The sequence below is a fragment of the Notolepis coatsorum genome, assembly GCF_963971535.1.
Source record: "Notolepis coatsorum genome assembly, chromosome: 17".
NCBI classification, from domain to species: domain Eukaryota; kingdom Metazoa; phylum Chordata; class Actinopteri; order Aulopiformes; family Paralepididae; genus Notolepis; species Notolepis coatsorum.
The window spans coordinates 11,643,197-11,669,792 of record NC_140181.1 but is presented as its reverse complement, the minus strand read 5'-3'; the positions used below and the strand labels follow the sequence as shown (position 1 = coordinate 11,669,792).

Below are 26,596 nucleotides of genomic sequence, written 5' to 3'. Positions count from 1 at the left end.
AAGACCCCTACGCTCTGCATCTTACATTTACATTTAGTCATTTAGCTGACACTTTTATCCAAAGCGACTTACAAGTTCTGTACGACAGGTCATCAGGAAGGATACAACTCTATCAGCTGAGTAACAATATTCATCAAAGTGTTGCGTGTTACAGTGTACATCTTCTGGCCGCCTCAGACCCACTCCTATCCAAGCCCCGGAGGGTCATCAAAGAGATGCCGCCTATTCTCAGTCCTTGCCCCACAATGGTGGAATGATCTACCCACCCCAGTTAGGACAGCAGCCGAAACCCGTCCAATCTTCCGCCGTCGACTTAAGACGCACTTCTTCAACCATTATCTGAAATAATAATATAAAAAAAAAAACGTAAAAAAAAACTCTAACCCTAACTAACCTTACTGTCATGCACTTGTCCTAATAAACTAACCTACACTGTAGCACTCAACACTTTGATGAACATTGTTACACAGCTGATAGAGTTGTACCCTTCCTGATGACTTGTCGTACAGAACTTGTAAGTTGCTTTGGATAAAAGTGTCAGCTAAATGACTAAATGTAAATGTACTACTATCATATTAAGTGAACTATATGTACCAACGACACACAATTCCATGTACAAAAAAATATAAATATGAAATACTATTATTATTATTATTATTACTACTACTACCACCATCACTACTACTACTACTACTACTACTACTACTACTACTACTACTACTACTACTACTACTACTACCTACTACTACTACTACTACTACTACTACTACTACTACTACTACTACTACTACTACTACTACTACTACTACTACTACTACTACCTACTACTACTACTACTACTACTACTACTACTACTACTACTACTACTACTACTACTACTACTACTACTTGTTGAGAATATGAAGCAGAATAGTGAAGCAGACCCAACTCAATTAAGATTCTGACTTTTAGACAGAAGAACAAGTTACAAACAACTATCGAAAACCATGAAAATTGAAATGTAAATTTATTTTTCTGTCTGCAATAATCATCAATCAAATCAATAACAGAAATAATTAGGTAATGCGTATAAATATACAAATTCATATACACACACATACATATATATACACAAAATGGAGGCAGATACTCAATTACCACAGTTGAAAACAACACAATAACACAACTTAAAGGAACACGCCAACTCCAGAGTCAGACAAGAAGTTTCCTCTCTGTGCGTTCAGTGGAAAAGCGATCTGGCTGCAAGCTATTATAGCCTAGCTTAGCACAAACGAATGAAAGTGGATACGGATCAGCTAGCCTATAACTTAAAACTCTGGGAGAGGTGTTTTTGGACAACAGCTATAGGCTAGGCTAGTGGTCCAATATCCGCTTCAATTACTTTGCGCGCTAAGCTAGGCTAGCTTGCAGCCGGATAGATTTCTACTGAACACGCAGAGAGGAAACTGGTATCTTATCTTCTTGTCTGACCCTGGAGAAGACGGTACGTGTATTTCCTACAGTATAATGTCGGTGTGTTCCTCAGGAAAAAATAAGAAAAAGTGCATACGCAACCCCCTAGCAGTATACAACATACAACACAATCAATATGGTGATAATGTGCCATAGGCAGAGAAAACATCATGAAGGAGCTAAACAGTGTATTCTCCGTTTTTGTGTCATCGTACGGTGAACGGAATGTGTCGTTGGATTCAGTAATTAGTAGGGCTGTCCCCGACGAAGGATTTGGATGGTCGACTAGGATTGGTCAAAATGTGCCGTTAGTCGACTATTGGTCGACTTAAAAAAGAAAAAAGTATAATATTAAAAAAAATATTTATTATTATTTTTTTTATCATTCCATTTGGGCTGTGTAATGTCTGAAGGAGTCGACGGAAGGCTTCTTGTCCTCTGAGAAACCATGCAATTGGTCCACTGATGGATACATCTTGATATTTGTCTAGTATATAGTGTGTTCATTAGATGGGTGAAATCCTCTTTCAGTGCCTCTGTGCCTGTTTTCGTAGGCAGTTAGCCTCTGGTATGCGTGCCATTAGCGTTAGCCACGCTTCTATGCCTCTTTTCTTTTGAAAGAAATTATAAAAAAATAAAAATAAAAAAAATATTATTATTATTATTATTATTATTTTTATTATATTCGACTAAGAGGTTGGCCAGTCGACTACGGCCCCTTTCGACCGATTAGTTGACTAATCGATTAATAGGGGTCAGCCCTAGTAATTAGTAACATTTGGTCCGCTGGAAAAATTCCCGCACCATCTTCACGAGGGCCTTGCGAGTCGAGTATCAACAGAGGCAGGCTGAGAGTGATCTGATAGTGATCTGATAGTGATACAGTAGTGATCTGATAGTGATCTGATAGTGATCTTCCACTGTCTGGATCACTAGAGAGTCTAGAGGAGCGTGTGTGACATCACAGAATCCACAAGTTCATCCGAGAGTTGAAGAAGAACACTGATATGTTGTTGAATAATAACAACATCATCATAATCGTCTCACATAATTAGCGTCGGTCTGCATGGCCGCTCTACTGACTTCCTGCGTCACACACACACACCGCACATAATCTGTATGTGTATGAATCATGGATATATTATTACACGACTCCTTTTTAGTTAACGTCGTCAGCGATGTTCCGTTTCAGTATTTGAATTTTTCTTTTTCCTCTATGATCTCTTTTTGACGATTATTATGGGACGGATGTTTTTGTTTCCGGTCGCCTCGGTATTACAGTATATATATCGAATCACGACCCAGGCAGGCCGGAGTTGAAATTGTCCAGAGCAGAATGAAGTCTTTAATGGCAGCAGTTAACTCGGGTCCGAGTCTCCTCTGTTGCTCTTTGTCTTTGTCCCCGACGCTGCACATCACTCCTTCCTGCGGCTGCCAGAAAGAGTATTCATCTCGACGAGTGATTTATCACCAATTTGAGCTGAAAAACCTTATTTTTTACAAGATAAGTGGTTTTCTTCCTCCCGCGGCCGGTGAGACGGAGCCCGGTGCCGCTCGTTTCGACACGTGAGAGAGAGAGAGAGAGAGAGAGAAAGGCCGGGTTTCCATTTCCGCCCCGTTTCAAGAATCTTCCAGTATGTCTCAAAACAAGCGCCGTCGTGATCCGCTTTCATTTCGAGATCTCGTCCCTCGTTTTTTTCTCGAGAATATCCTTGAGACGAGTTCAAATGTAAAGTAAAACGAGTGTCCTCTCGTCTCCTCCCCTACATGAACCCTTAAAGGAGCTATCCTCCCGCTCTCCCCCCCCCCCCCCTCTCCTCAGTCATCCAGGTCCCTCGTGTCACTCTCCAGGGAGAGGTCACTGCCCAGGCCGGCCGCACGGCTCCCCTCCCCTCCTCTCCTCTCCTCTCCTCTCCTCTCCTCTCCTCTCCTCTCCTCTCCTCTCCTCTCCTCTCCTCTCCTCCTCTCTCCCCTCCTCTCCCATCCTCTCCTCTCCTTTCCTCCTCTCCTCTCCTTTCTCCCCTCCTCTCCTCTCCTCCTCTCCTCCCCTCCTCTCCCCTCCTCTCCTCTCCTCCTCTGCTCCCCTCCTCTCCTCCTCCTCCTCTCCTCTCCCATCTCTTCTCCTCCTCTTCCCTCCTCTCCTCCTCTCCTCCCCTCCTCTCCTCTCCTCTCCCCTCCTCTCCTCTCCTCTCCTCCTCTCTCCCCTCCTCTCCCATCCTCTCCTCTCCTTTCCTCCTCTCATCTCCTTTCTCCCCTCCCCTCCTCTCCTCCCCTCCTCTCCTCTCCTCTCCTCCCCTCTCCTCTCCTCCTCTCCTCCTCCTCTCCTCCTCTCCTCCTCCTCCTCTCCTCCTCTCCTCTCCTCCCCTCCCCCCTCTCATATCCTCTCCTCTCCTTTCCTCCTCTCCTCTCCTCTCCTCTCCTCTCCTCTCCTCTCCTCCCCTCCTCCCCTCTCCTCTCTCTCCTCTCCTCCCCTCCTCTCCTCTCCCCTCTTCTCCTCTCCTCCTCTCCTCTCCCCTCCTCTCCTCTCCTCTCCTCTCCTCCTCTCCCCTCTCCTCCTCTTCTCCTCTCTCCCCTCCTCTCCCATCCTCTCCTCTCCTTTCCTCCTCTCCTCTCCTTTCTCCCCTCCTCTCTTCTCCTCCTCTCCTCCCCTCCTCTCCCCTCCCTCCTCTCCTCTCCTCTGCTCCCCTCCTCTCCTCCTCTCCTCTCCTCTCCTCCCCTCCTCTCCTCTCCTCTCCTCTCCTCTCCTCTCCTCTCCTCTCCTCTCCTCTCCTCTCCTCTCCTCCCCTCTTCTCTCTCCTCCCCTCTCCTCCCCTCCTCTCCTCTCCTCCTCTCCTCTCCTCTCCTCTCCTCTCCTCTCCTCTCCTCTCTCCTCTCCCCTCCTCCCCTCCTCTCCTCTCCTCCCCTCCTCTCCTCCCCTCTTCTCTCTCCTCCCCTCTCCTCCCCATCTCTCCTCCCCTCCTCTCCTCCCCTCTTCTCTCTCCTCCCCTCCCCTCCCCTCCTCTCCTCTCCTCTCCTCTCCTCTCCTCTCCTCTCCTCCCCTCCTCTCCTCCTCTCCTCTCTCCTCTCCCCTCCTCTTCCCTCCTCTCCTCTCCTCTCCTCTCCTCCCCTCTCCTCCCCTCTCCTCTCCTCTCCTCCCTCTCCTCTCCTCTCCTCCTATCCTCTCCTCCTCTCCTCTCATCCCCTCCTCTCCTCTCCTCTTCTCCTCTCTCCCCTCCTCTCCCATCCTCTCCTCTCCTTTCCTCCTCTCCTCTCCTTTCTCCCCTCCTCTCTTCTCCTCCTCTCCTCCCCTCCTCTCCCCTCCTCTCCTCTCCTCTCCTCCTCTCCTCTCCTCTCCTCTCCTCTCCTCTCCTCTCCTCTCCTCTCCTCTCCTCTCCTCTCCTCTCCTCTCCTCTCCTCTCCTCTCCTCCCCTCCCCTCCTCTCCTCCTCTCTCCGCTCCCCTCCTCCCCTCCTCTCCTCTCCCCTCCTCTCCTCTCCTCTCCTCCTCTCCTCTCCTCTCCTCTCCTCTCCTCTCCTCTCCTCCCCTCCTCTCCTCTCCTCCTCTCCTCCTCCTCTCCTCTCCTCTCCTCCCCTCTCCTCCCTCTCCTCTCCTCCTCTCCTCTCCTCTCCTCCTCTCCTCTCCTCCTCTCCCCTTTTCTCCTCTCCTCCTCTCCTCCCTCTCCTCTCCTCTCCTCTCCTCTCCTCTCCTCTCCTCTCCTCCCCTCCTCTCCTCTCCTCTCCTCCCCTCCTCTCCTCTCCTCTCCTCCCCTCTCCTCCTCTCCTCTCCTCTCCTCTCCTCTCCCCTCCTCTCCTCCCCTCTCCTCTCCTCTCCTCCCCTCTCCTCCTCTCCTCTCCTCTCCCCTCCTCTCCTCTCCTCCCCTCTCCTCCCCTCTCCTCTCCTCCCCTCCCCTCCTCTCCCCTCCTCTCCCCTCCTCTCCTCTCCTCTCCTCTCCTCTCCTCTCCCCTCCTCCCCTCCCCTCTCCTCCTCTCCTCTCCTCTCCTCTCCTCTCCTCCCCTCCTCTCCCCTCCTCTCCCCTCCTCTCCTCTCCTCTCCTCTCCTCTCCTCTCCTCTCCTCTCCTCCCCTCCTCTCCTCTCTCCTCTCCTCCTCCTCCCCTCCCCTCCTCCCCTCAGTCGTCCCTCATGTCACTCTCCAGGGAGAGGTCACTGCCCGCCACGCGGCGGCTCCTCAGCAGGAAGTGCGTCCTCCTCTGCAGCAGCCGCTGTTGCTCCTGCTTCAGCTCCACGTAGCTCCGCGAGAAGGTGTGGAAGATGGAGGTGACGGGGAACGCCATGAGGAGGATCCCGCTCAGGATGCTGCTGAGGGCCACCACCTGGCCCGGGATGCTCTGCGGCACCATGTCCCCGTAGCCCACCGTCGTCATGGTGATGACGGCCCACCAGTAGGTGGCAGGGATGCTGCTGAACTTCGTCGGCGCCGCCATCTCGTTCTCGATGAGGTAGAGCAGCGGGGAGTACAGGGCGATGGCCACGCACAGGAAGAGGAGCAGCAGGCCGAACTCCCGCGTGCAGCGCCGCGCCGTCAGCCCCAGCGTCTGCAGGCCCAGGGAGTGGCGCGCCAGGCGCATCACGTAGAGGATGCGCAGCGCCCGCAGCACGCGCAGCACCAGGCCCACCTTGTCCAGGTAGCTGCCGCCGGAGCCCGGCGGCCGCTGCCGCTTCTCCTCCTCCGTGGAGGCGCTGTCCACCGCCAGCGTGATGTAGTAGGGCAGGATGGCCACCACGTCGATCAGGTTCAGGGGCCGGCGGAGGAAGGCCAGCTTGCTGCGCTCCTGGATGAAGCGCAGGGTGAACTCCAGGGAGAACCAGGCCACGCACACCGTCTCCACCACGAAGATGTTGTAGCACATCTGGGAGCAGGTGCCCTGAGGAGGAGGAGGAGGAGGAGGAGGAGGAGGAGAGAGAGAGGTGCCGTTAGATCTGGAAATGGTGCTTTATTATTATCATCACCATTATTATTTTTATTTTTAATTTAACTTATTATCATTATTATTTTAATTTTAATTTTAATTTAATTTTAATTTTGCTATCTTTTTGCCTGTTTTTGACTTTGTTTAGTTCTTGTCCTTATTGTTTTTTTTGTCGTCCCTGTTTAATTTCAGTCCTGTCCGTGTCTCGTCATGTCCCATAAAAGCAAAAAAAGAAACATGGTGATATGTTATACATTGACAAACTAACTTTTGCTTCTCTGTACCACCTATGTTTCACCAATAAAATATATATATATAAAAAAAATAATCTGGAAATGGTGCTTTTATCTCACGTCAGCCGTCTAGAGGTGTAACTGGACACCATTAGTCTAGAGGTGTAACTGGACACCATTAGTCTAGAGGTGTAACTGGACACCATTAGTCTAGAGGTGTAACTGGACACCATTAGTCTAGAGGTGTAACTGGACACCATTAGTCTAGAGGTGTAACTGGACACCATTAGTCTAGAGGTGTAACTGGACACCATTAGTCTAGAGGTGTAACTGGACACCATTAGTCTAGAGGTGTAACTGGACACCATCAGTCTAGAGGAGGTGTAACTGGACACCATCAGTCTAGAGGTGTAACTGGACACCATTAGTGTAGAGGTGTAACTGGACACCATTAGTCTAGAGGTGTAACTGGACACCCACACAGGAGAACAGGAGAGACAGTCTGTCGCAAAAAACTAACGAACTAAAACTAAAACGAACTAAAACGAAAACGAACGAAAACGAAAAAAAAAAAAAAAAAAAAAAAAACGGACAAAAAACGAACAAAAAAAACGAACGCAAAAATAATTTGGCTAAAAAACGAACAAACTAAAACGAAAATGAATGAAAAAAAAACGAACGCAAAAAAATTTACGCAAAAAAACTAACGAACTAAAACGAAAACAAATGCAAAAAACCAAAAAAACTAACAAAAAAAACGAACGCAAAAATAATTTGGCTAAAAAACGAACAAACTAAAATGAAAATGAACAAAAAAAAAACGAACGCAAAAAAATGTACGCAAAAAAACTAACGAACTAAAACGAAAACGAACTAAAACGAAAACGAACGCAAACTAAAACGAACGCAAAAAAAAAAAAGGAAAAAAAACCGAACAAAACAAACAAAAAAAACGAACGCAAAAATAATTTGGCTAAAAAACGAACGAACTAAATCGAAAATGAATGAAAAAAAAACGAACGCAAAAAAATTTACGCAAAGAAACTAACGAACTAAAACTAAAAAAAAAAAAAAAAAAAAAAAAAAACGAACGCAAAAATAATTTGGCTAAAAAACGAATGAACTAAAATAAAAATGAATGAAAAAAAAACGAACGCAAAAAAATTTACGCAAAAAAAATAACGAACTAAAACGAAAACGAACTAAAACGAAAACGAACAAGAAAAAAAAAGAACAAAAAAAAACGAACGCAAAAATAATTTGGCTAAAAAATGAACGAACTAAAACGAAAATGAATGAAAAAAAAACTGGACACCATTAGTCTAGAGGTGTAACTGGACACCATCAGTCTAGAGGTGTAACTGGACACCATTAGTCTAGAGGTGTAACTGGACACCATTAGTCTAGAGGTGTAACTGGACACCATTAGTCTAGAGGAGGTGTAACTGGACACCATCAGTCTAGAGGTGTAACTGGACACCATTAGTCTAGAGGTGTAACTGGACACCATCAGTCTAGAGGTGTAACTGGACACCATTAGTCTAGAGGTGTAACTGGACACCATTAGTCTAGAGGTGTAACTGGACACCATTAGTCTAGAGGTGTAACTGGACACCATTAGTCTAGAGGTGTAACTGGACACCATCAGTCTAGAGGTGTAACTGGACACCATCAGTCTAGAGGTGGTGTAACTGGACACCATTAGTCTAGAGGTGTAGCAGAGACACCCACACAGGAGAACAGGAGAGACAGTCTGTCGCAAAAAACTAACGAACTAAAACGAAAACGAACGAAAACGAAAACGAACACAAAAAAAAGAAAAAAAGAAAAAAAAGAAAAACTAAAAAAACGAACAAAAAAACGAACGCAAAAATAATTTGGCTAAAACACGAACGAACTAAAACGAAAATGAATGAAAAAAAACGAATGCAAAAAAAATTTACGCAAAAAAACTAACGAACTAAAACGAAAATGAACTAAAACGAGAACAAAAACGAAAAAAAAAAAAAAAAAAAAAAAAAAACTAACAAAACTAACAAAAAAAACGAACGCAAAAATAATTTGGCTAAAAAACGAATGAACTAAAACTAAAATGAATGAAAAAAAATGAACGCAAAAAAACTAACGAACAAAAACGAAAATGAACTAAAACGAAAACGAACGAAAACGAAAACGAAAATAATAATAAAAAAAAAAAAAGAACGCAAAAATAATTTGGCAAAAAAACGAACGAACTAAAACGAAAATGAATGAAAAAAAAACGAACGCAAAAAGATTTACGCAAAAAAACGAACGAACTAAAACGAAAACGAATGCAAAAAAAAAAAAAAAAAAAAAAAAGAACAAAAAAAAGAACGCAAAAAATGTTTGGCTAAAAAACGAACGAACTAAAACGAAAATGAATGAAAAAAAACGAACGCAAAAAAATGTACGCAAAAATTGGACTGGACACCATTAGTCTAGAGGTGTAACTGGACACCATTAGTCTAGAGGTGTAACTGGACACCATTAGTCTAGAGGTGTAACTGGACACCATTAGTCTAGAGGAGGTGTAACTGGACACCATTAGTCTAGAGGTGTAACTGGACACCATTAGTCTAGAGGTGTAACTGGACACCATTAGTCTAGAGGTGTAACTGGACACCATTAGTCTAGAGGTGTAACTGGACACCATTAGTCTAGAGGTGTAACTGGACACCATTAGTCTAGAGGTGTAACTGGACACCATTAGTCTAGAGGTGTAACTGGACACCATTAGTCTAGAGGTGTAACTGGACACCATTAGTCTAGAGGTGTAACTGGACACCATTAGTCTAGAGGTGTAACTGGACACCATTAGTCTAGAGGTGTAACTGGACACCATTAGTCTAGAGGTGTAACTGGACACCATTAGTCTAGAGGTGTAACTGGACACCATCAGTCTAGAGGTGTAACTGGACACCATTAGTCTAGAGGAGGTGTAACTGGACACCATTAGTCTAGAGGTGTAACTGGACACCATTAGTCTAGAGGTGTAACTGGACACCATCAGTCTAGAGGTGTAACTGGACACCATTAGTCTAGAGGTGTAACTGGACACCATTAGTCTAGAGGTGTAACTGGACACCATTAGTCTAGAGGTGTAACTGGACACCATTAGTCTAGAGGTGTAACTGGACACCATTAGTCTAGAGGTGTAACTGGACACCATTAGTCTAGAGGTGTAACTGGACACCATTAGTCTAGAGGTGTAACTGGACACCATTAGTCTAGAGGTGTAACTGGACACCATTAGTCTAGAGGTGTAGCAGAGACACCCACACAGGAGAACAGGAGAGACAGTCTGTCGCAAAAAACTAATGAACTAAAATGAAAACGAACTAAAACGAAAACGAACGAAAACGAAAAAAAAAAAAAAAAAGAAAAACGAACAAAACGAACAAAAAAAACGAACACAAAAATAATTTGGCAAAAAAACGAACGAACTAAAACGAAAATGAATGAAAAAAAACGAACGCAAAAAAATTTACGCAAAAAAACTAACGAACTAAAACGAAAATAATGCAAAAAACGAAAAAAAAAGAAAAAGAAAAAGAAAAAAACGAAAAAAACGAACAAAAAAAACAAACGCAAAAATAATTTGGCTAAAAAAAGAACGAACTAAAACGAATATGAATGAAAAAAAACGAACGCAAAAAAAACGCAATTAGGGCTACTTCGACGCGCTGCCCGGGAGGAGCGGGAATCGAACCAGGAACCTCCGTATTACCAGACGACAGCTCTACCTCCCAAGCCACTGTCGCCCCGTGGCTAGAACCATCATCATTCTACCTACCTGTCTTCAACTACCTACCTCATACGACGATAACTTTATATGTATGATAGCATGTACAATAGTGCTGTATATAACGTATAGTGGCTCGATTCCCACTCCTCCCAGGCAACATGTTGAAGTGTCCTTGACCAAGACACTTAACCCCTAACTAGCTGGTCATTTAAAAAAAAATAAAAATCTCAGTTTTTCTCCCATCCCAATTTTCCTCTCGTGCCAATTCTCCCTCCCCTGTCCTGATCGTTGCTCGCATGTGCCCCCCACTGGCTGGTCGTAGGGAGGAAACATGCGGAGTGGAGTCAGCCAGCCACTTCTTTTCACCTGCCAGCGCGGACTCTCATTGGCGAGGTGTAACGTGTGGGAGGCTCACACTACCCTCGTCATCTCCTGTCCTTGCTGTGCAGGCGCCCTGACCGACCTGTAGGAGTCGCTGTTTACAACAACCAGAATACCACCCCACCGGCTTCCCTCCCGCTGACTCTGCCAATCGAGCCAGTATGACGGCCGGCCAAGCCGGAGGCAACGCTGACAGCCGGATTCGATACCAGTGTCTCTTGCGTTGGTGACGAGCGCAGTCGGGGGTTCCCTCTTACTAATGATGATCCTGTTCACATTGTGAGTCATACCGCTCGGTTTTCCTTTCAGCCTTTATCTACTAGTGTTGTTTGTGAAGCATTGCAACCCCATTGATACCAGAACCATATAAGTCTGTTTAGAAATGTTTAGGACAGCCCATGTATTTGCAGTTGTGAAGTTAATCTAAATCACTTGGAGTGTGAATGTGATATATCACAATAAATTACGCAACCTATTGAAGTTGGGCCATGACTGATCTGGTGAGTCTTACCAGTTGTAATGCATGGACTCTGTCACCAAGCAGTCATAGGTAGTACCGGGGTCATCCCTATGTTCCCCGGGTCCTATGTTCCCCTTCCCGAAAAAAAAAGCCCCATGTCTCCCTCCTGAAACAAGGTCCAATATCTCCCTTCCCGAAAAAACAGGTCCCATGTTCCCCGGGTCATACTGTCATTAGCCTACCCTGTTATTACACAATCCCGTTATTACCAGGCAGTGACAATGGCTAAGATGATGACTGCAGACCAAGGAGGATAGATATTAGTCCTAGATAATAGTTAATTAACCTGTTAAACTGTAGGAATATTTCTCCTAAAGGTACATGCCTAAGTAAATGAAAGATTGCTCCACTTCTGCAAGGTCAATTTGCATGTTCTTGGTATCTAGGAACATCTAGGGACCTGGGGGTATGTATTTGCAGTGTCAGAAATATTGTGTCTGTTACTAGGCTGAGTAAATCGTAATGAAGAAAAGGAGAATATAAATGATGATTTATGGGCCCTCATGAGGACGATTCGCGATGCCACTTTGCTGACCTCTAGCGGCTCGGGTGTGCATTTCTTTTAATACAATATATAGATAAAGCCCTATTTGTTGCCTGTCGATTGCCCTTTCAGGTGATAAAATCCGTTCAGCGGTTCTCGAGTTACATGCCGATATGTGAGGCGTGCGCCAAAGTACACATTACCACCCCCAACCTCCGGGGGCTCTAGCTCCGTCAATCATTTGGCGATCTCGAAAGTCTTTTGACAGGGTTGTAGCCAATGAGTGTGGCTTTCCAATGATACCCCATGATATGATAATTGGCGATCTAATACGGTCTCTATTGATCGATTTATGATAAAGAAAAGCAGGGTCCCCCAATTGGGGGACCTACAGGCTTAACAAGATAATTTTGCACATCAAGAAAGCAAATTGAATTGCAAGTTTGGTAACGTTATCTAACATTATCGATAGCTTTTGATGCTATAGCATAACGTTCAACTCAACTCAGTTCAGTTCAGCTGAGCTGAGTTGAGTTGAGTTGAGTTGAGTTGAGCTGAGTTGAGCTGAGTTGAGTTGAGCTGAGTTTGTGAGGTTTTTGTCCTTTGCTCACTTACTCGCTCTGTTCCTTTAAGCCTACTCGCTCTGTTTCCATTTGTTTTCTGTTAATCATTTCATTCCCCTATTCACACGCTTCTTCCCAGAGACGTCGTTGATTGGTTCTCCCCCGTCCACACGCTTATCAATCACATCCCTCAGCTGTCACTGCTTGTCAATTAAGCATTCCCGTATTATTTATACCCCGTTTCCCCATTCAAGTTTTGTTGGATCGTTTTGATATTTCAGTTGCATTCGCCGTTCCTGCTGCCTGCTGTTGTTTCCCTGTGCTTTGCCTCCAGGATATTCAAGAAGCATTCCTCTTGGACACCCTTTCCCCGAGGCGACGCGCTCGCTCCATTCTGTTCCAACGCTCTTTACGCACAACGCCTGGGTGAGTTTTTTATGACTGTCTTTGATCCAATTCCGTTTTTCGTGTGTTTATATAACACTGAAGATTTCCAGCTTTTTATGAGACAGTCACTCACCCAGCGTTTAGCCTTTTTTGGATTGTTTCATTGGGATAATATTTTGGCCTAACATCTCCCACTGTGTGTTTACACACCGAAGATATTATCACATTGGATTTGTATTTTTGGGACTTCGCTCACAGTGTTTATTTTGCACCGAAGATTCTATCACTTGGGATTGTGTTTTGAACGTTACTCACAGTGTGTATTTACACCGAAGATTCAGTCACTTGGATAACTCTGTTTTCGGGTACAAGTCACCTCTCCTGTTCACCTGCTCTGTTCCACCTGCACTCTGAGTTAACTCGCTCCCTCTCTCTCTCTCGGTCCCGCAACCACCTCGGAGATTCTGCCGAGAGAGGTCTGCAGAGCGGCTCTGACATCAGCGTCTGCTTCCCCTGACTACCATCCCGGGAGAAGCTGCAGAGCAGCAACTTTCATCCTTGCTTGTATTCCAGTCTTTGTTTGAACTCTTCCAAGTCTGTGCTGTTTATTTAGTCTTAATAAACAAGCCCTTGTTTTTGGCAACTCTGAATCCTACTCTCTTGTGTCGTTGCGTTTGGGGTCGGTGTCAAACCATAACATTACGATCCAACCAAAATGACGACCCCAGCCGACACAGAGAGGGTCAGAACCGCACTTGCTATTCAAGTCGAGTTGACCAAGGATCACAGTCTCCAACTAGAGAGGGCTGCGGCTGCGGTGCAGGATCTCAGGGAACAGGTCCTGCCTATTCAAGGGTCACTGGCCGCTCTGGCGGGACAACAATCTGGTATTCTCGTTCAGCTTCACTCGCTGAGCGACACCGTTAATGCTTTACTTCCCTCACATCCTTCAGGAGCATTCCCCGCAGCCCCAGCAGATCCCGCACCTCGGGAACCCCGTCTCTCCGTCCCACGGCTGTTCGACGGCAATCCCGAGGAGTGTGCCACATTCATCATGCAATGTGAGTTGGTTTTCCGTCATCAACCAAGCCGTTTTACTGCTAGAGGGTCCCAAGTGGCCTATATGACGAACTTGCTTTCAGGCCATGCTGCCCAGTGGGTCACTTCCTCCTGGGCAATGGATGCAGATTTTGTTTTCTCCTATCCAGACTTCGTGGCGGAGCTCCGCAGAGTGTTCCACCATCCAGCCCGAGGTCTGGACCCTGGAGCCCGGTTGGGGACCTTCCGACAGGGGAGCGGCAGGGTAATTGACTACGTCCTGGAGTTTCGACTGGCGGCGGTGGAGAGTGGATGGAACGACCCTGCACTTCGCCTAACCTTCTTGAGGGGGCTCAGTGACGCAGTCCGGGACCAGCTCGCTACCCGGGAGGTGCCCGACTCCCTCGAGGACCTGTTTAGCCTCGTCATCCGCATCGACGGACGCCTCCAGGAGAGAAGGCGCGAGAGGACCCGACTGTTACCTCCTGAGGTACCCCGGATTCCCCGGACGCATGACGTCACTCCTGGACGCCCTGTCCTCAACACAACTGGTGGTAGCGGGTCCTCCCGTTCGGTTCGTGAGGAGGAACCCATGCAGCTGGGACGCTCTCGTCTGAGCCAGGCGGAGCGTGAGGCAAGGCTCAGGTCCGGTCTCTGCCTCTACTGCGGAAGGGAGGGACACCGAATCGCCGACTGCCCCACCCGGCCAAAAGATCAGGCTCGCCGAGACCCCGGGAAATCCTGGTGAGCCGTTTTTCCTATTCCCAGAGCCGCGCACCACCTGACCATCTGATGAGCGTCACCCTGGCCTGGGGGGACCAACGAGCCACGGTGGAGGCCCTCATCGACTCTGGGGCAGACGTGAATTTCCTCGACTTCGAGTTTGCTACCCGAGCCAACATTCCACTTGAGGACCTTGTGAGGCCCTTGGAGATCTTTTCGTTGGACCAACACCGCCTGGCCGACATCTCTCAACGCACCGGCCCAGTCGTGCTGACCATCGCTGGGAACCACGTCGAGAGAATCCAGTTCCTCATCACCCAATCCCCCCTTGTCCCGGTGGTCCTGGGTAGGCCCTGGCTCGCGCTGCACGAGCCCCACATCGCCTGGTCCTCCGGTACCATCAAGGGCTGGAGCTCCTCCTGTCACGCCCTGTGTCTGCAGGCGGCGTCCTGTCCCCCGCCCCGGAGGCCCGCTGGTGAGTCGCCTCCGGACCTCTCGTCCATACCTCCCGAGTACCACGACCTCTTGGAGGTTTTCAGTAAATCCAGGGCTCAGGCCCTTCCACCTCACCGCCCCTATGACTGCGCCATCGACCTCCGCCAAGGGGCTCCCCTTCCCAGCAGCCGCCTCTACAGTCTGACCGTTCCGGAGAAGAAGGCGATGGATCTCTACATCTCTGAGTCATTGGAAGCAGGACTCATTCGGCCTTCCTCCTCCCCGGTGGCGGCCGGTTTCTTCTTTGTTGGTAAGAAGGATGGGGACCTGCGACCCTGCATCGACTATCGCCAGCTCAACGAGATCACCATCAAGAACAAGTACCCTCTACCTCTCATGAACTCCACCTTTGAGCCACTGACCCAGGCCTCCGTCTTCACCAAGTTGGACCTCCGGAGTGCCTACCATCTTGTCCGTATCCGTGAGGGCGATGAATGGAAGACCGCCTTCAAGACCCCCAGGGGCCACTACGAGTACCTAGTGATGCCGTTCGGCCTCACCAACGCCCCGGGGGTATTCCAGGCACTCATGAACGACGTCCTTCGTGAAATGCTGGAGGTGTTCGTGGTGGTGTACCTGGACGACATCCTCATCTTCTCCAGGACCCTCGAGGAACACATCCAGCATGTCCGCCGTGTGCTGGAGCGCCTCCTCCACAATCGGCTCTTCGTCAAGGCGGAGAAGTGCCGTTTCCACTCCGACTCCGTCGACTACCTGGGCTTCATCGTTGAGAAGGGCTTGACCCGAGCGGATCCTCGCAAGATCCAAGCTGTGGAGGATTGGCCTGAACCCACCACTCGGAAGGAGTTACAGAGTTTCCTCGGGTTCGCCAACTTCTACCGAAGGTTCATCCGGAACTACAGTCAAGTGGCGGAGCCACTTACCAAGCTGACCTCCCCCGCTTTGCCGTTCGACTGGTCCCCAGCGGCATGTGCTGCGTTCCGCTCCCTCAAGAAGAGGTTCACTTCCGCCCCTATCCTGCTCCACCCTGACCCCAAGAGACAGTTCATTGTGGAGGTGGACGCCTCGGATACTGGACTGGGCGCTGTCCTATCCCAACGTTCTCTTTCGGACCAGAAGGTACATCCTTGCGCCTTCTACTCGCGTCGTTTCCTCCCTGCCGAGAGGAACTACGACACCGGCAATCGGGAGCTGCTGGCGGTCGTGGCTGCGTTGGAGGAGTGGCGTCATTGGCTAGAGGGGGCCGAGGAGCCTTTTACCATCTGGACGGACCACAAGAACCTGACGTTCATCCGCGCTTCCAGGCGCCTCAACGGTCGGCAGGCGAGATGGGCCAGTTTCCTCAGTCGGTTCGACTTCTCGCTGACCTTCCGCCCCGGTTCCCGCAACACGAAGGCCGACTCCCTGTCCCGGTTACACTCCAAGGGGGCTCCACCCTCTGAGGACCCTACTCCCATCCTCCCGGAGGCCCGAGTGGTTGGAGCCATCACCTTGGGCATCGAGGGAGTGGTTAGACGTGCCTTACGCTTCCAGCGTGCTCCAAGCAACGTTCCTATTCATCGTCTCTTCGTCCCCGACTCTGTCCGGTCCCGGGTACTGCTTTGGGGCCATACCAGCCGGTTCGCCTGCCACCCTGGCGTCCATCGCACGTTCTCCTTCCTGGCTTGTCGTTTCTGGTGGTCCACCATGTGGAACGACGTCAAGGAGTTCGTATTGGCCTGCGCGGTCTGTGCCCGCAGCAAGGCCTCACACCAGGCACCCTCCGGGCTCTTACAGCCACTTCCCGTTCCAAGCCGTCCTTGGTCACATGTGGCGCTAGACTTCGTCACAGGTCTTCCCTCCTCCCAGGGGAACACTTGCCTTCTGACCGTGGTGGATCGATTCAGCAAGGGGATTCACCTCGTGGCCCTTTCCAAGCTTCCCTCGGCGGCCGAGACGGCGGACCTCCTGACTCACCACGTGTTCCGCCTTCATGGGTTTCCCCAGGACATCGTCTCTGACCGGGGGCCCCAGTTCACCTCCCAGGTATGGCGGGCCTTTTGCAAGGGATTGGGGGCGACGGTCAGTCTTTCCTCTGGTTATCATCCCCAGACTAACGGACAGACGGAGAGGATGAACCAGAGCGTGGAGTCTGCTCTTCGGTGTGTGGCAGCCGAGAGACCGGCATCCTGGAGCCGTTTCCTTCCCTGGGTTGAATACTCCATCAATTCAATGGTCAGTTCCGCCACCGGCCTCTCACCATTTGAGGTTTCCCTGGGCTACCAACCCCCTCTTTTCCCCGCACAGGAGGCGGAAGTGGCAGTTCCCTCCGTGCAGGACCACCTCGACCGCTGCCGACGAGTTTGGGAGATCACCAGGACCGCGCTGCTCCGGACATCTGAGCGCGCCTGTCGTGGTGCCGACCGGCGCCGGGTTCCTGCGCCGACTTACCTCCCTGGGCAGAGGGTGTGGCTCTCCGCAAGGGACCTCCCGCTTCGGTCCTCGGCCAAGAAGCTCAACCCCCGTTTCGTCGGACCTTTCGAGGTCCTGAAGGTACTCAGTCCGGCGGCCCTACGCCTGAAACTTCCTGCGTCCATGCACATTCACCCCGTGTTCCATGTCTCCCGGGTTAAGCCCGTCTCCCTCAGTCCCCTTATGCCTCCAGCTCCTGATCCTCCGCCTCCCGTGTTGGTGGATGGTCACCCCCAGTGGCAGGTCCGCCGGTTGATGGGCGTTCGTCGGCGGGGCCGGGGGTTCCAATACCTGGTGGACTGGGAGGGTTACGGCCCTGAGGAGCGTAGCTGGGTCTCCCGGCAGCTCATCGTGGATCCCGGCTTGATCACTGACTTCCATCGTGCCCATCCTGACGAGCCGGGTCGGCCTGGTCGCCGGGTGGCTCCCGTGGAGGGGGGGGTACTGTGAGGTTTTTGTCCTTTGCTCACTTACTCGCTCTGTTCCTTTAAGCCTACTCGCTCTGTTTCCATTTGTTTTCTGTTAATCATTTCATTCCCCTATTCACACGCTTCTTCCCAGAGACGTCGTTGATTGGTTCTCCCCCGTCCACACGCTTATCAATCACATCCCTCAGCTGTCACTGCTTGTCAATTAAGCATTCCCGTATTATTTATACCCCGTTTCCCCATTCAAGTTTTGTTGGATCGTTTTGATATTTCAGTTGCATTCGCCGTTCCTGCTGCCTGCTGTTGTTTCCCTGTGCTTTGCCTCCAGGATATTCAAGAAGCATTCCTCTTGGACACCCTTTCCCCGAGGCGACGCGCTCGCTCCATTCTGTTCCAACGCTCTTTACGCACAACGCCTGGGTGAGTTTTTTATGACTGTCTTTGATCCAATTCCGTTTTTCGTGTGTTTATATAACACTGAAGATTTCCAGCTTTTTATCAGACAGTCACTCACCCAGCGTTTAGCCTTTTTTGGATTGTTTCATTGGGATAATATTTTGGCCTAACATCTCCCACTGTGTGTTTACACACCGAAGATATTATCACATTGGATTTGTATTTTTGGGACTTCGCTCACAGTGTTTATTTTGCACCGAAGATTCTATCACTTGGGATTGTGTTTTGAACGTTACTCACAGTGTGTATTTACACCGAAGATTCAGTCACTTGGATAACTCTGTTTTCGGGTACAAGTCACCTCTCCTGTTCACCTGCTCTGTTCCACCTGCACTCTGAGTTAACTCGCTCCCTCTCTCTCTCTCGGTCCCGCAACCACCTCGGAGATTCTGCCGAGAGAGGTCTGCAGAGCGGCTCTGACGTCAGCGTCTGCTTCCCCTGACTACCATCCCGGGAGAAGCTGCAGAGCAGCAACTTTCATCCTTGCTTGTATTCCAGTCTTTGTTTGAACTCTTCCAAGTCTGTGCTGTTTATTTAGTCTTAATAAACAAGCCCTTGTTTTTGGCAACTCTGAATCCTACTCTCTTGTGTCGTTGCGTTTGGGGTCGGTGTCAAACCATAACAGAGTTGAGTTGAGTTGAGTTGAGTTGAGCTGAGTTGAGTTGAGTTGAGTTGAGTTGAAATGAGCTAAACTGAACTGAACTGAAGTGAAGCTGAGCAGTCCTGACATAGTTAATTTGCTAACTGTAGTTCATGAACTGGCCTCTAAAATGGTAAATGGTGCATTTATATAACAGCTTTTAGCCAAAGCGTTTTACAATTTGTTCCTCACCTTTAAAATATATATATTTTTTAACTTACATTTGTATTAACATTTATAGACGTACAACACTTAGACACTACTTACAATGACATCAATAACATAACAATATACAGACATGGGCCCCTTGAATTTCTATAATACGGCTGCGTTCAGCCGCCCAGACCCCCATAGGAGGGACCCCCCCTCCCGCCATCCACCCCCAGAAATAGGGCTCCCCCACATCCCAGGTCCATCCCACGCGGGGCCGAGCACTCAGCGACACGGGTCCCTTGAATTTAATTGGGCCAGGCTCAGTAGAGGAGCGAGGGGTGGTACTCCCCCCCACCGAGCCAAGCCCGCTACCTCCCATGTCACCAAGCACCCCACCCCACGCACAACGACCCCACAACATACAAGACCCCACTCTCCCGGGCCAAACCGCGGAACCGATGGCCCCCCCCGACATCCCCCCCCCCCTGAGTTAAGCCCATAGAACTCCCCCATATCCCAGGCCGATACACGCGGAGCCGGCCCCCCAGCGACACGGGGTCCTTGAATTAATTGGGCCAGGCCCAGTAGAGGGGAGGGAAGCCCGCTACCGCCCATGTCACCGAGAGCCCCACCCCACGCACACTGACCCTGCAACACACAAGACCCCACTGGGCAAAGCTCAGCCGCTCTGACCCCCATAAGAGAAACCCCTCCCTCTCGCCCTCCTCCCCGAGAAACAGAACACCCCCATATCCTGGTCCACCATGCGCGGACCTAGAGCCCCCACCCGCCCCCGACTGCCAGGCCCCCGGCCCACAAGAACCCCAAGTCCAGGCCTCAATGGCCCCCCGACCTCCCGGGACCCCAAGCCCGGTGTCCCCCCTGCCCGGTGACCAGACCGCCCAGGCCCCGGCGGCCGAGGGCCCCAGGAAACCCCACCCCACCCATACCGATCCCACAACACGCAAGGCCCCCCGCCGGAACGATGGCCCCTCCCCCCGACATTCCCCCCCGCTGAACTCAGCCTGCCCACCTCTGTACCTCCCATGTCACAGATATCACTATATACATTTATGCTAACATGACTTAAAAAATGAACTGAAAACACAATAGATGAAAATAAAATAAGCTATATGGCTAGCACTCTTTGCAACTCTTAGTTGGAGGGGTTGGAGGGGAATCAGCTTTCCTATGGGAGAAGCCCCCCCCCCCACCCTAGTGACGGAGATATCCTCAATGGAGATTCTCCAAGCCTCTATCATTGTCCAACATCTTTTGAATTCCTGTCCTTCACAAATGTCCATGTGCACATTTAAAGCAACTGCTATTCTAACATACCTCAGACTCTAACACAACTCAAAGAAAAAAGACAACATTGGTGCTCCCATGGTGTTAGAGGATCTCAATCGTATCCCTCTGTTCCCCATAGGAAGGGTGAGGAGTAATGGCTCTCCTAGTGAGAGGGCTCACCCTAGTGGCGAAGTGCGCACTATATAAGTCCAACATTCGTTCTGTGGACGGCCTCAGAGCTCCCGGTCAATGTTCTGAATTTGTCTTTCTTATGCTCATGTTCATTTGTATTGTGTGTCACGTGTAATCCTGTAGTTCCTTCATACCAGTTCATCGTGTATTATTCCTTTGAATCGGTTCAGGTCCCCTCTTTTCCTCCTCCCGTCCTCCTCTCCTCGTCCTCGTCCCTCGGTTCTGGTCCACCTGCGCGCCCTCTCCATCCTCTTCGTCAGCGTAGGCCTCTCTCTTTCCCCTCCCGGCACCTTCCATCCTCTCGGCGCCGTGTCCCTCGCTGTCTCCTGCACGTTGTTGGGGCCTGGTTCCTTTCTTTTTCTGAATTTTCTTTATTTCTACATAGCTCCGATGCTTCATTGCCACCTCCGTTGGATTTGTCAGCGTTACATTGTATGCTCCGCATTGCTCCTAATCCAATCTGCGTGGTGGCCTGGTTAGCCTCTATGTTAGCTTGTAAGTTAGTTTGTATGTTAGCCTGTAGCTTCTCTGCACTGACATTTAGCGTCCCGCTAGCTTGTTCTACCTGTTGCATCATTGCCTCGTGTTGAGTCTTTTCCATCTGTGTATTTACTTCATCTGGGGATGCTTTTCTTTCATTTGTCCTCGTGTTCATTCTTCCTTCTTTCTTTTGTCCTCGAATCTTCACCTTTTATTTCGTTTTGAATTGTTTTACTTCCTTTTTTTGATATTCATTGACCGGGAGCTCTTTCATGTGGCTGCTCACCAGAACGTCGCAAACCGGAAGTCCCGTTCCTCACCTTTTACCCACTCACTCACACATTCACACACCGACGGCAGAGGTGCCAACCTGCTCATCAGGAGCAGTTAGGGGTTAAGTGTCTCTCGCAAGGACACTTTGACAGGCTGCCCAGGAGAAGCGGGAATCGAACCGGGAACCTTCTGATTACCAGAAGACTGCTCTACCTCCCGAGCCACTGTCGCCCCCTAATGGAGTAGCTAGCCTGAGAAAAAGGGGATCTAGTTTATTTCCTGGTATCAATGGGGTGCAATGCTTCACAAACAACACTAGTAGAGAAAGGGTTAACCTTCTGTAGTGTGGTAGTGAAAGGGTTAACCTTCTGTAGTGTGCTAGTGAAAGGGTTAACCTTCTGTGGTGTGGTAGTGAAAGCGTTAACGTCTGTAGTGTGGTAGTGAAAGGGTTAACCTTCCGTAGTGAAAGCGTTAACGTCTGTAGTGTGGTAGTGAAAGGGTTAACGTCTGCAGTGTGGTAGTGAAAGGGTTCACCTTCTGTAGTGTGGTAGTGAAAGGTTAACCTTCTGTAGTGTGGTAGTGAAAGGGTTAACCTTCTGTAGTTTGGTAGTGAAAGCGTTAACGTCTGTAGTGTGGTAGTGAAAGGGTTAACCTTCTGTAGTGTGGTAGTGAAAGGTTAACCTTCTGTAGTGTGGTAGTGAAAGGGTTAACCTTCCGTGGTGTGGTAGTGAAAGCGTTAACGTCTGTAGTGTGGTAGTGAAAGGGTTAACCTTCTGTAGTGTGGTAGTGAAAGGGTTAACCTTCTGTAGTTTGGTAGTGAAAGCGTTAACGCCTGTAGTGTGGTAGTGAAAGGGTTAACCTTCTGTAGTGTGGTAGTGAAAGGTTAACCTTCTGTAGTGTGGTAGTGAAAGGGTTAACCTTCCGTGGTGTGGTAGTGAAAGCGTTAACGTCTGTAGTGTGGTAGTGAAAGGGTTAACCTTCTGTAGTTTGGTAGTGAAAGTGTTAACATCTGTAGTGTGGTAGTGAAAGGGTTAACCTTCTGTAGTTTGGTAGTGAAAGCGTTACCGTCTGTAGTGTGGTAGTGAAAGGGTTAACCTTCTGTAGTGTGGTAGTGAAAGTGTTAACGTCTGTAGTGTGGTAGTGAAAGCGTTAACCTTCTGTAGTTTGGTAGTGAAAGCGTTAACGTCTGTAGTAGTGTGGTAGTGAAAGGGTTAACCTTCTGTAGTGTGGTAGTGAAAGCGTTAACGTCTGTAGTAGTGTGGTAGTGAAAGGGTTAACCTTCTGTAGTTTGGTAGTGAAAGCGTTAACGTCTGTAGTGTGGTAGTGAAAGGGTTAACCTTCCGTGGTGTGGTAGTGAAAGTGTTAACGTCTGTAGTGTGGTAGTGAAAGCGTTAACCTTCTGTAGTTTGGTAGTGAAAGTGTTAACGTCTGTAGTGTGGTAGTGAAAGGGTTAACCTTCTGTAGTGTGGTAGTGAAAGGTTAACCTTCTGTAGTGTGGTAGTGAAAGGGTTAACCTTCCGTGGTGTGGTAGTGAAAGCGTTAACGTCTGTAGTGTGGTAGTGAAAGGGTTAACCTTCTGTAGTGTGGTAGTGAAAGGGTTAACCTTCTGTAGTTTGGTAGTGAAAGCGTTAACGCCTGTAGTGTGGTAGTGAAAGGGTTAACCTTCTGTAGTGTGGTAGTGAAAGGTTAACCTTCTGTAGTGTGGTAGTGAAAGGGTTAACCTTCCGTGGTGTGGTAGTGAAAGCGTTAACGTCTGTAGTGTGGTAGTGAAAGGGTTAACCTTCTGTAGTTTGGTAGTGAAAGTGTTAACATCTGTAGTGTGGTAGTGAAAGGGTTAACCTTCTGTAGTTTGGTAGTGAAAGCGTTACCGTCTGTAGTGTGGTAGTGAAAGGGTTAACCTTCTGTAGTGTGGTAGTGAAAGTGTTAACGTCTGTAGTGTGGTAGTGAAAGCGTTAACCTTCTGTAGTTTGGTAGTGAAAGCGTTAACGTCTGTAGTAGTGTGGTAGTGAAAGGGTTAACCTTCTGTAGTGTGGTAGTGAAAGCGTTAACGTCTGTAGTAGTGTGGTAGTGAAAGGGTTAACCTTCTGTAGTTTGGTAGTGAAAGCGTTAACGTCTGTAGTAGTGTGGTAGTGAAAGGGTTAACCTTCCGTGGTGTGGTAGTGAAAGTGTTAACGTCTGTAGTGTGGTAGTGAAAGCGTTAACCTTCTGTAGTTTGGTAGTGAAAGTGTTAACGTCTGTAGTGTGGTAGTGAAAGCGTTACCGTCTGTAGTGTGGTAGTGAAAGGGTTAACCTTCTGTAGTGTGGTAGTGAAAGTGTTAACGTCTGTAGTGTGGTAGTGAAAGCGTTAACCTTCTGTAGTTTGGTAGTGAAAGCGTTAACGTCTGCAGTGTGGTAGTGAAAGGGTTAAGCTCAGTCTACTCACCGCCTCCTCCTCCTCCCTCATGGCGGGCATGGTGCTGATGGACAGGTTGACGGCGGTGATGGTCACGAACAACACCGACAGGCAGGCGAAGATCTTCCCCGGGAGGCCCGAGTGGGGCCTCTCCACCATGTCCCTGAGTCGGCCCATGCAGCGGTCGAGCCTGGTCTCCGCGTCGCGGCCCTCGTCCCCGCGGCCGCTGTCCGCGTCGTCCAGCAGGTTGTCCATCATCTCGTCCTCCTCCTCGGCGCGCTCCATCTCCTCGCACTCCTCGGCGCGCTGCAGGACGCGCCGGCGGCAGCACCACTCCAGGCTCTCCTCGGGCAGGCCCCAGTAGTGCAGCTCCTCGCGGAAGGAGAGGGCACACATCTCCCGCAGCGAGCGCAGCTTGCCCGCCCGCAGGAAGGTCAGGATGGTGCGGAAGGCGCACGGGCTGCGGTCGAAGAAGAACTCGTTGCGCGCCACGTCGTAGTCGTCGCAGAGGTGCATGATCTCGTCGAAGCTGCGGCAGTGGTGCAGGCGGCCCAGGCGGGAGAGGGGGAAGTCCTCCAGGGTGGTCCAGGGCAGCTGGTAGCGCAGGCCGCCCACGTTGATGATGGCGTGGAGCCTCCGGGCGTCGGACAGCGACGTCTCGCCGAGCGCGGCGAGGTCGGGGGCGAGCTGCGCCCTCTTGTAGAACGCCCCCTTGAGGGCCTCCCGCTCGATGAGGGGGGGCGGGCCGAAGGACGTGTCGGAGGCGCAGCTGAGGGCGCTGTAGTCGTAGTCGGAGCCATCGCCCGCCAGTAGGGCCATGTTTACCTGCCGCCCCCCCGCAGGCCACGCTCACATCCCGGGGGGCCGAACCAGCTCACCAGCAGCACGGGACCCCCACCTGCAACGCAACATTTTACATTAACTTTAGTCATTTAGCCGAACGCTTCTATCCAAAGCGACTTACAGGTTCTGTAGGACAAGTCGGCAGGAAGGGCACAACTCTATCAGTTATGTTCATCAAACTGTGTTGAGACTTGGGTGCTGCAGTATTGAGTGCATAGTAGTAAAGACGTATTAGTATAGTATGTAGTAATATAGGCAAGGAACAGTGACGCGGGAACTAGGGGTGCTGAGGGTGCTGCAGCACCCCCACCTGTTGGCGGGGAGTTGTAACTGCAAGCAACGTCAAAAGATTTACTAAAAATTAATACAAAACCTTTATTTTTTTAGTTAGGATTTTAGTGTAAGCAGTCTAAAACATGGTTGTTTTTTTAAATGGTTGAAATCCAACCTCTGTTTTTTTTTAATGATATTTTCTGTGTATCTGATATTCTGATTCTGACCTGATGCACAAACGCAGGCAGCACACACACACATCGCATGACGTGGATTGGGCGCAAAGGATCACGGTTGAGGTTGACCACAACAGCAATGGGTAACTTACTAGTTGCGTCTCAAAACATTTCTAAAAAAATAATATTATGATTTCTTTAATGACTCCAAAGCAAAATGGATATACGGTATTTTTCCAAGGCATATAAACAAAGTAATTTAGAAGCTGTACCAGGCTGCACCGGGCAGAAAAGATCATTGATGCCAAGACGAAACGTCGCATTTTGCTGCATTAAGCTGTAGCACCCTGAATATATGGCTATTATTCAGAAGTGCTGACTTGCCTTTTATCTCCCTTTGGTGCACCAAGACATATTAACTAGTTTCCATTGATATTCCCTCGAACAATGAAGCGGGTTCTCCTTCTCCTACCGGCTGGAATATGGATTATAAACAGTAACACTGGATCATATTCTTCCACCCAGTGCTTCTTCTGTGGGGCTAGTTGGCGGTGCCAGCAGGGGGCAGCGGTGGCAGGCGGAGCGTACGAGAGAGAGACGGGGAAGGAAGCAAGTCAACCGAGACGGAAGTGGGAGGAACCAGCCTCTTCGACAGTGGACTTGGATGTGATCGGTCGTGTCTAGACAGAGCCCCGTAGTGGACCACACGGGTGAACGTATTGAACTTGAGTATATTACGGGTTATCCTAGAAAGGTAAACGTAGTAGCGTGTTGCATGTTTTCCCCACTGAATAACCCTAGTGATACAACGAGTTATCCTAGAAGAAATGCGGTATAGCCAAGTGTGGCTTATGTTAACGATATTCCCTCTAGTGAGGTGCCCCGCCAGCGTGGCCTGAAGAGGACCGGTGTTTAGAGACACCCTGCGTCATTATATATCACGGCTAGCAGGAGGGCTGTTTGGGACCCAAAGAGTAGCTTCAGTTAAGGTAGGGCTAGTGTATTGCTGCGCATCTACCCAGCACCGGCCGTCAACAACCAGTCTTCGCCGGCGTTCGACGTCTGCTCTGCCCCCGGCTGTCTTCAGCCCAGCACGGGAGTTCTTCCCGTCCAGCAGAGGGCGCCATCACCCAGCACGCGCTCCCAGCCCGCTACTGCTTCCTCTGCTCCAGCCCCGCTTGCTAGCGCCCGTGACGAGAGCGCTCAACGCCATCTTGCTACCCCGGACAGTGGTGGCGCGGCGAGGAAGCCATCTTGGTTGAGTACATTAGAGCGTCAGTGCTCCGGATCTTATTGCACAGTACACAGTGTGATGCGGCCTACGGGTGAAGCTAACGTTGCTAAATCCAGTCCATAGGGGTACCCCATAAACATTACATGCCGGCATTAGTATAGGACTATTGTTTTGGTAAAGTGGGCCCACCTTTTTGATTTCCTTTGAGTGTGATAACGTGTTGGTTCTTTAATAATAATTTCCCATCTAATTAACCCTTTCCCAGTGGGGAGGTTACAGACCTGAGGTATTATCCCTACCATATAATTAAAGCCTGATAGAGGTATTATACATGGTACTGACCCAGACGTGGGTGATGAGTCAAACACATTGAAGTATATTATTCCTGGTACTAACCCAGAGGTGA

General features: G+C 49.5%; 1 protein-coding gene across 1 annotated transcript; it reads right to left on the bottom strand.

Moving 5' to 3' along the window:
* Positions 1-5,557: 5,557 nt before the first annotated feature.
* On the bottom strand, positions 5,558-24,483 carry LOC311243467 (voltage-gated potassium channel regulatory subunit KCNG1-like; the record flags this gene model as incomplete). Its single annotated transcript, XM_084332700.1, has 2 exons — positions 5,558-6,313; positions 23,695-24,483. The coding sequence occupies 2 exons, from the start codon at positions 24,481-24,483 to the stop codon at positions 5,558-5,560; spliced, it is 1,545 nt and encodes a 514-aa protein (XP_084188826.1).
* Between the last annotated feature and the right edge of the window lie 2,113 nt (positions 24,484-26,596).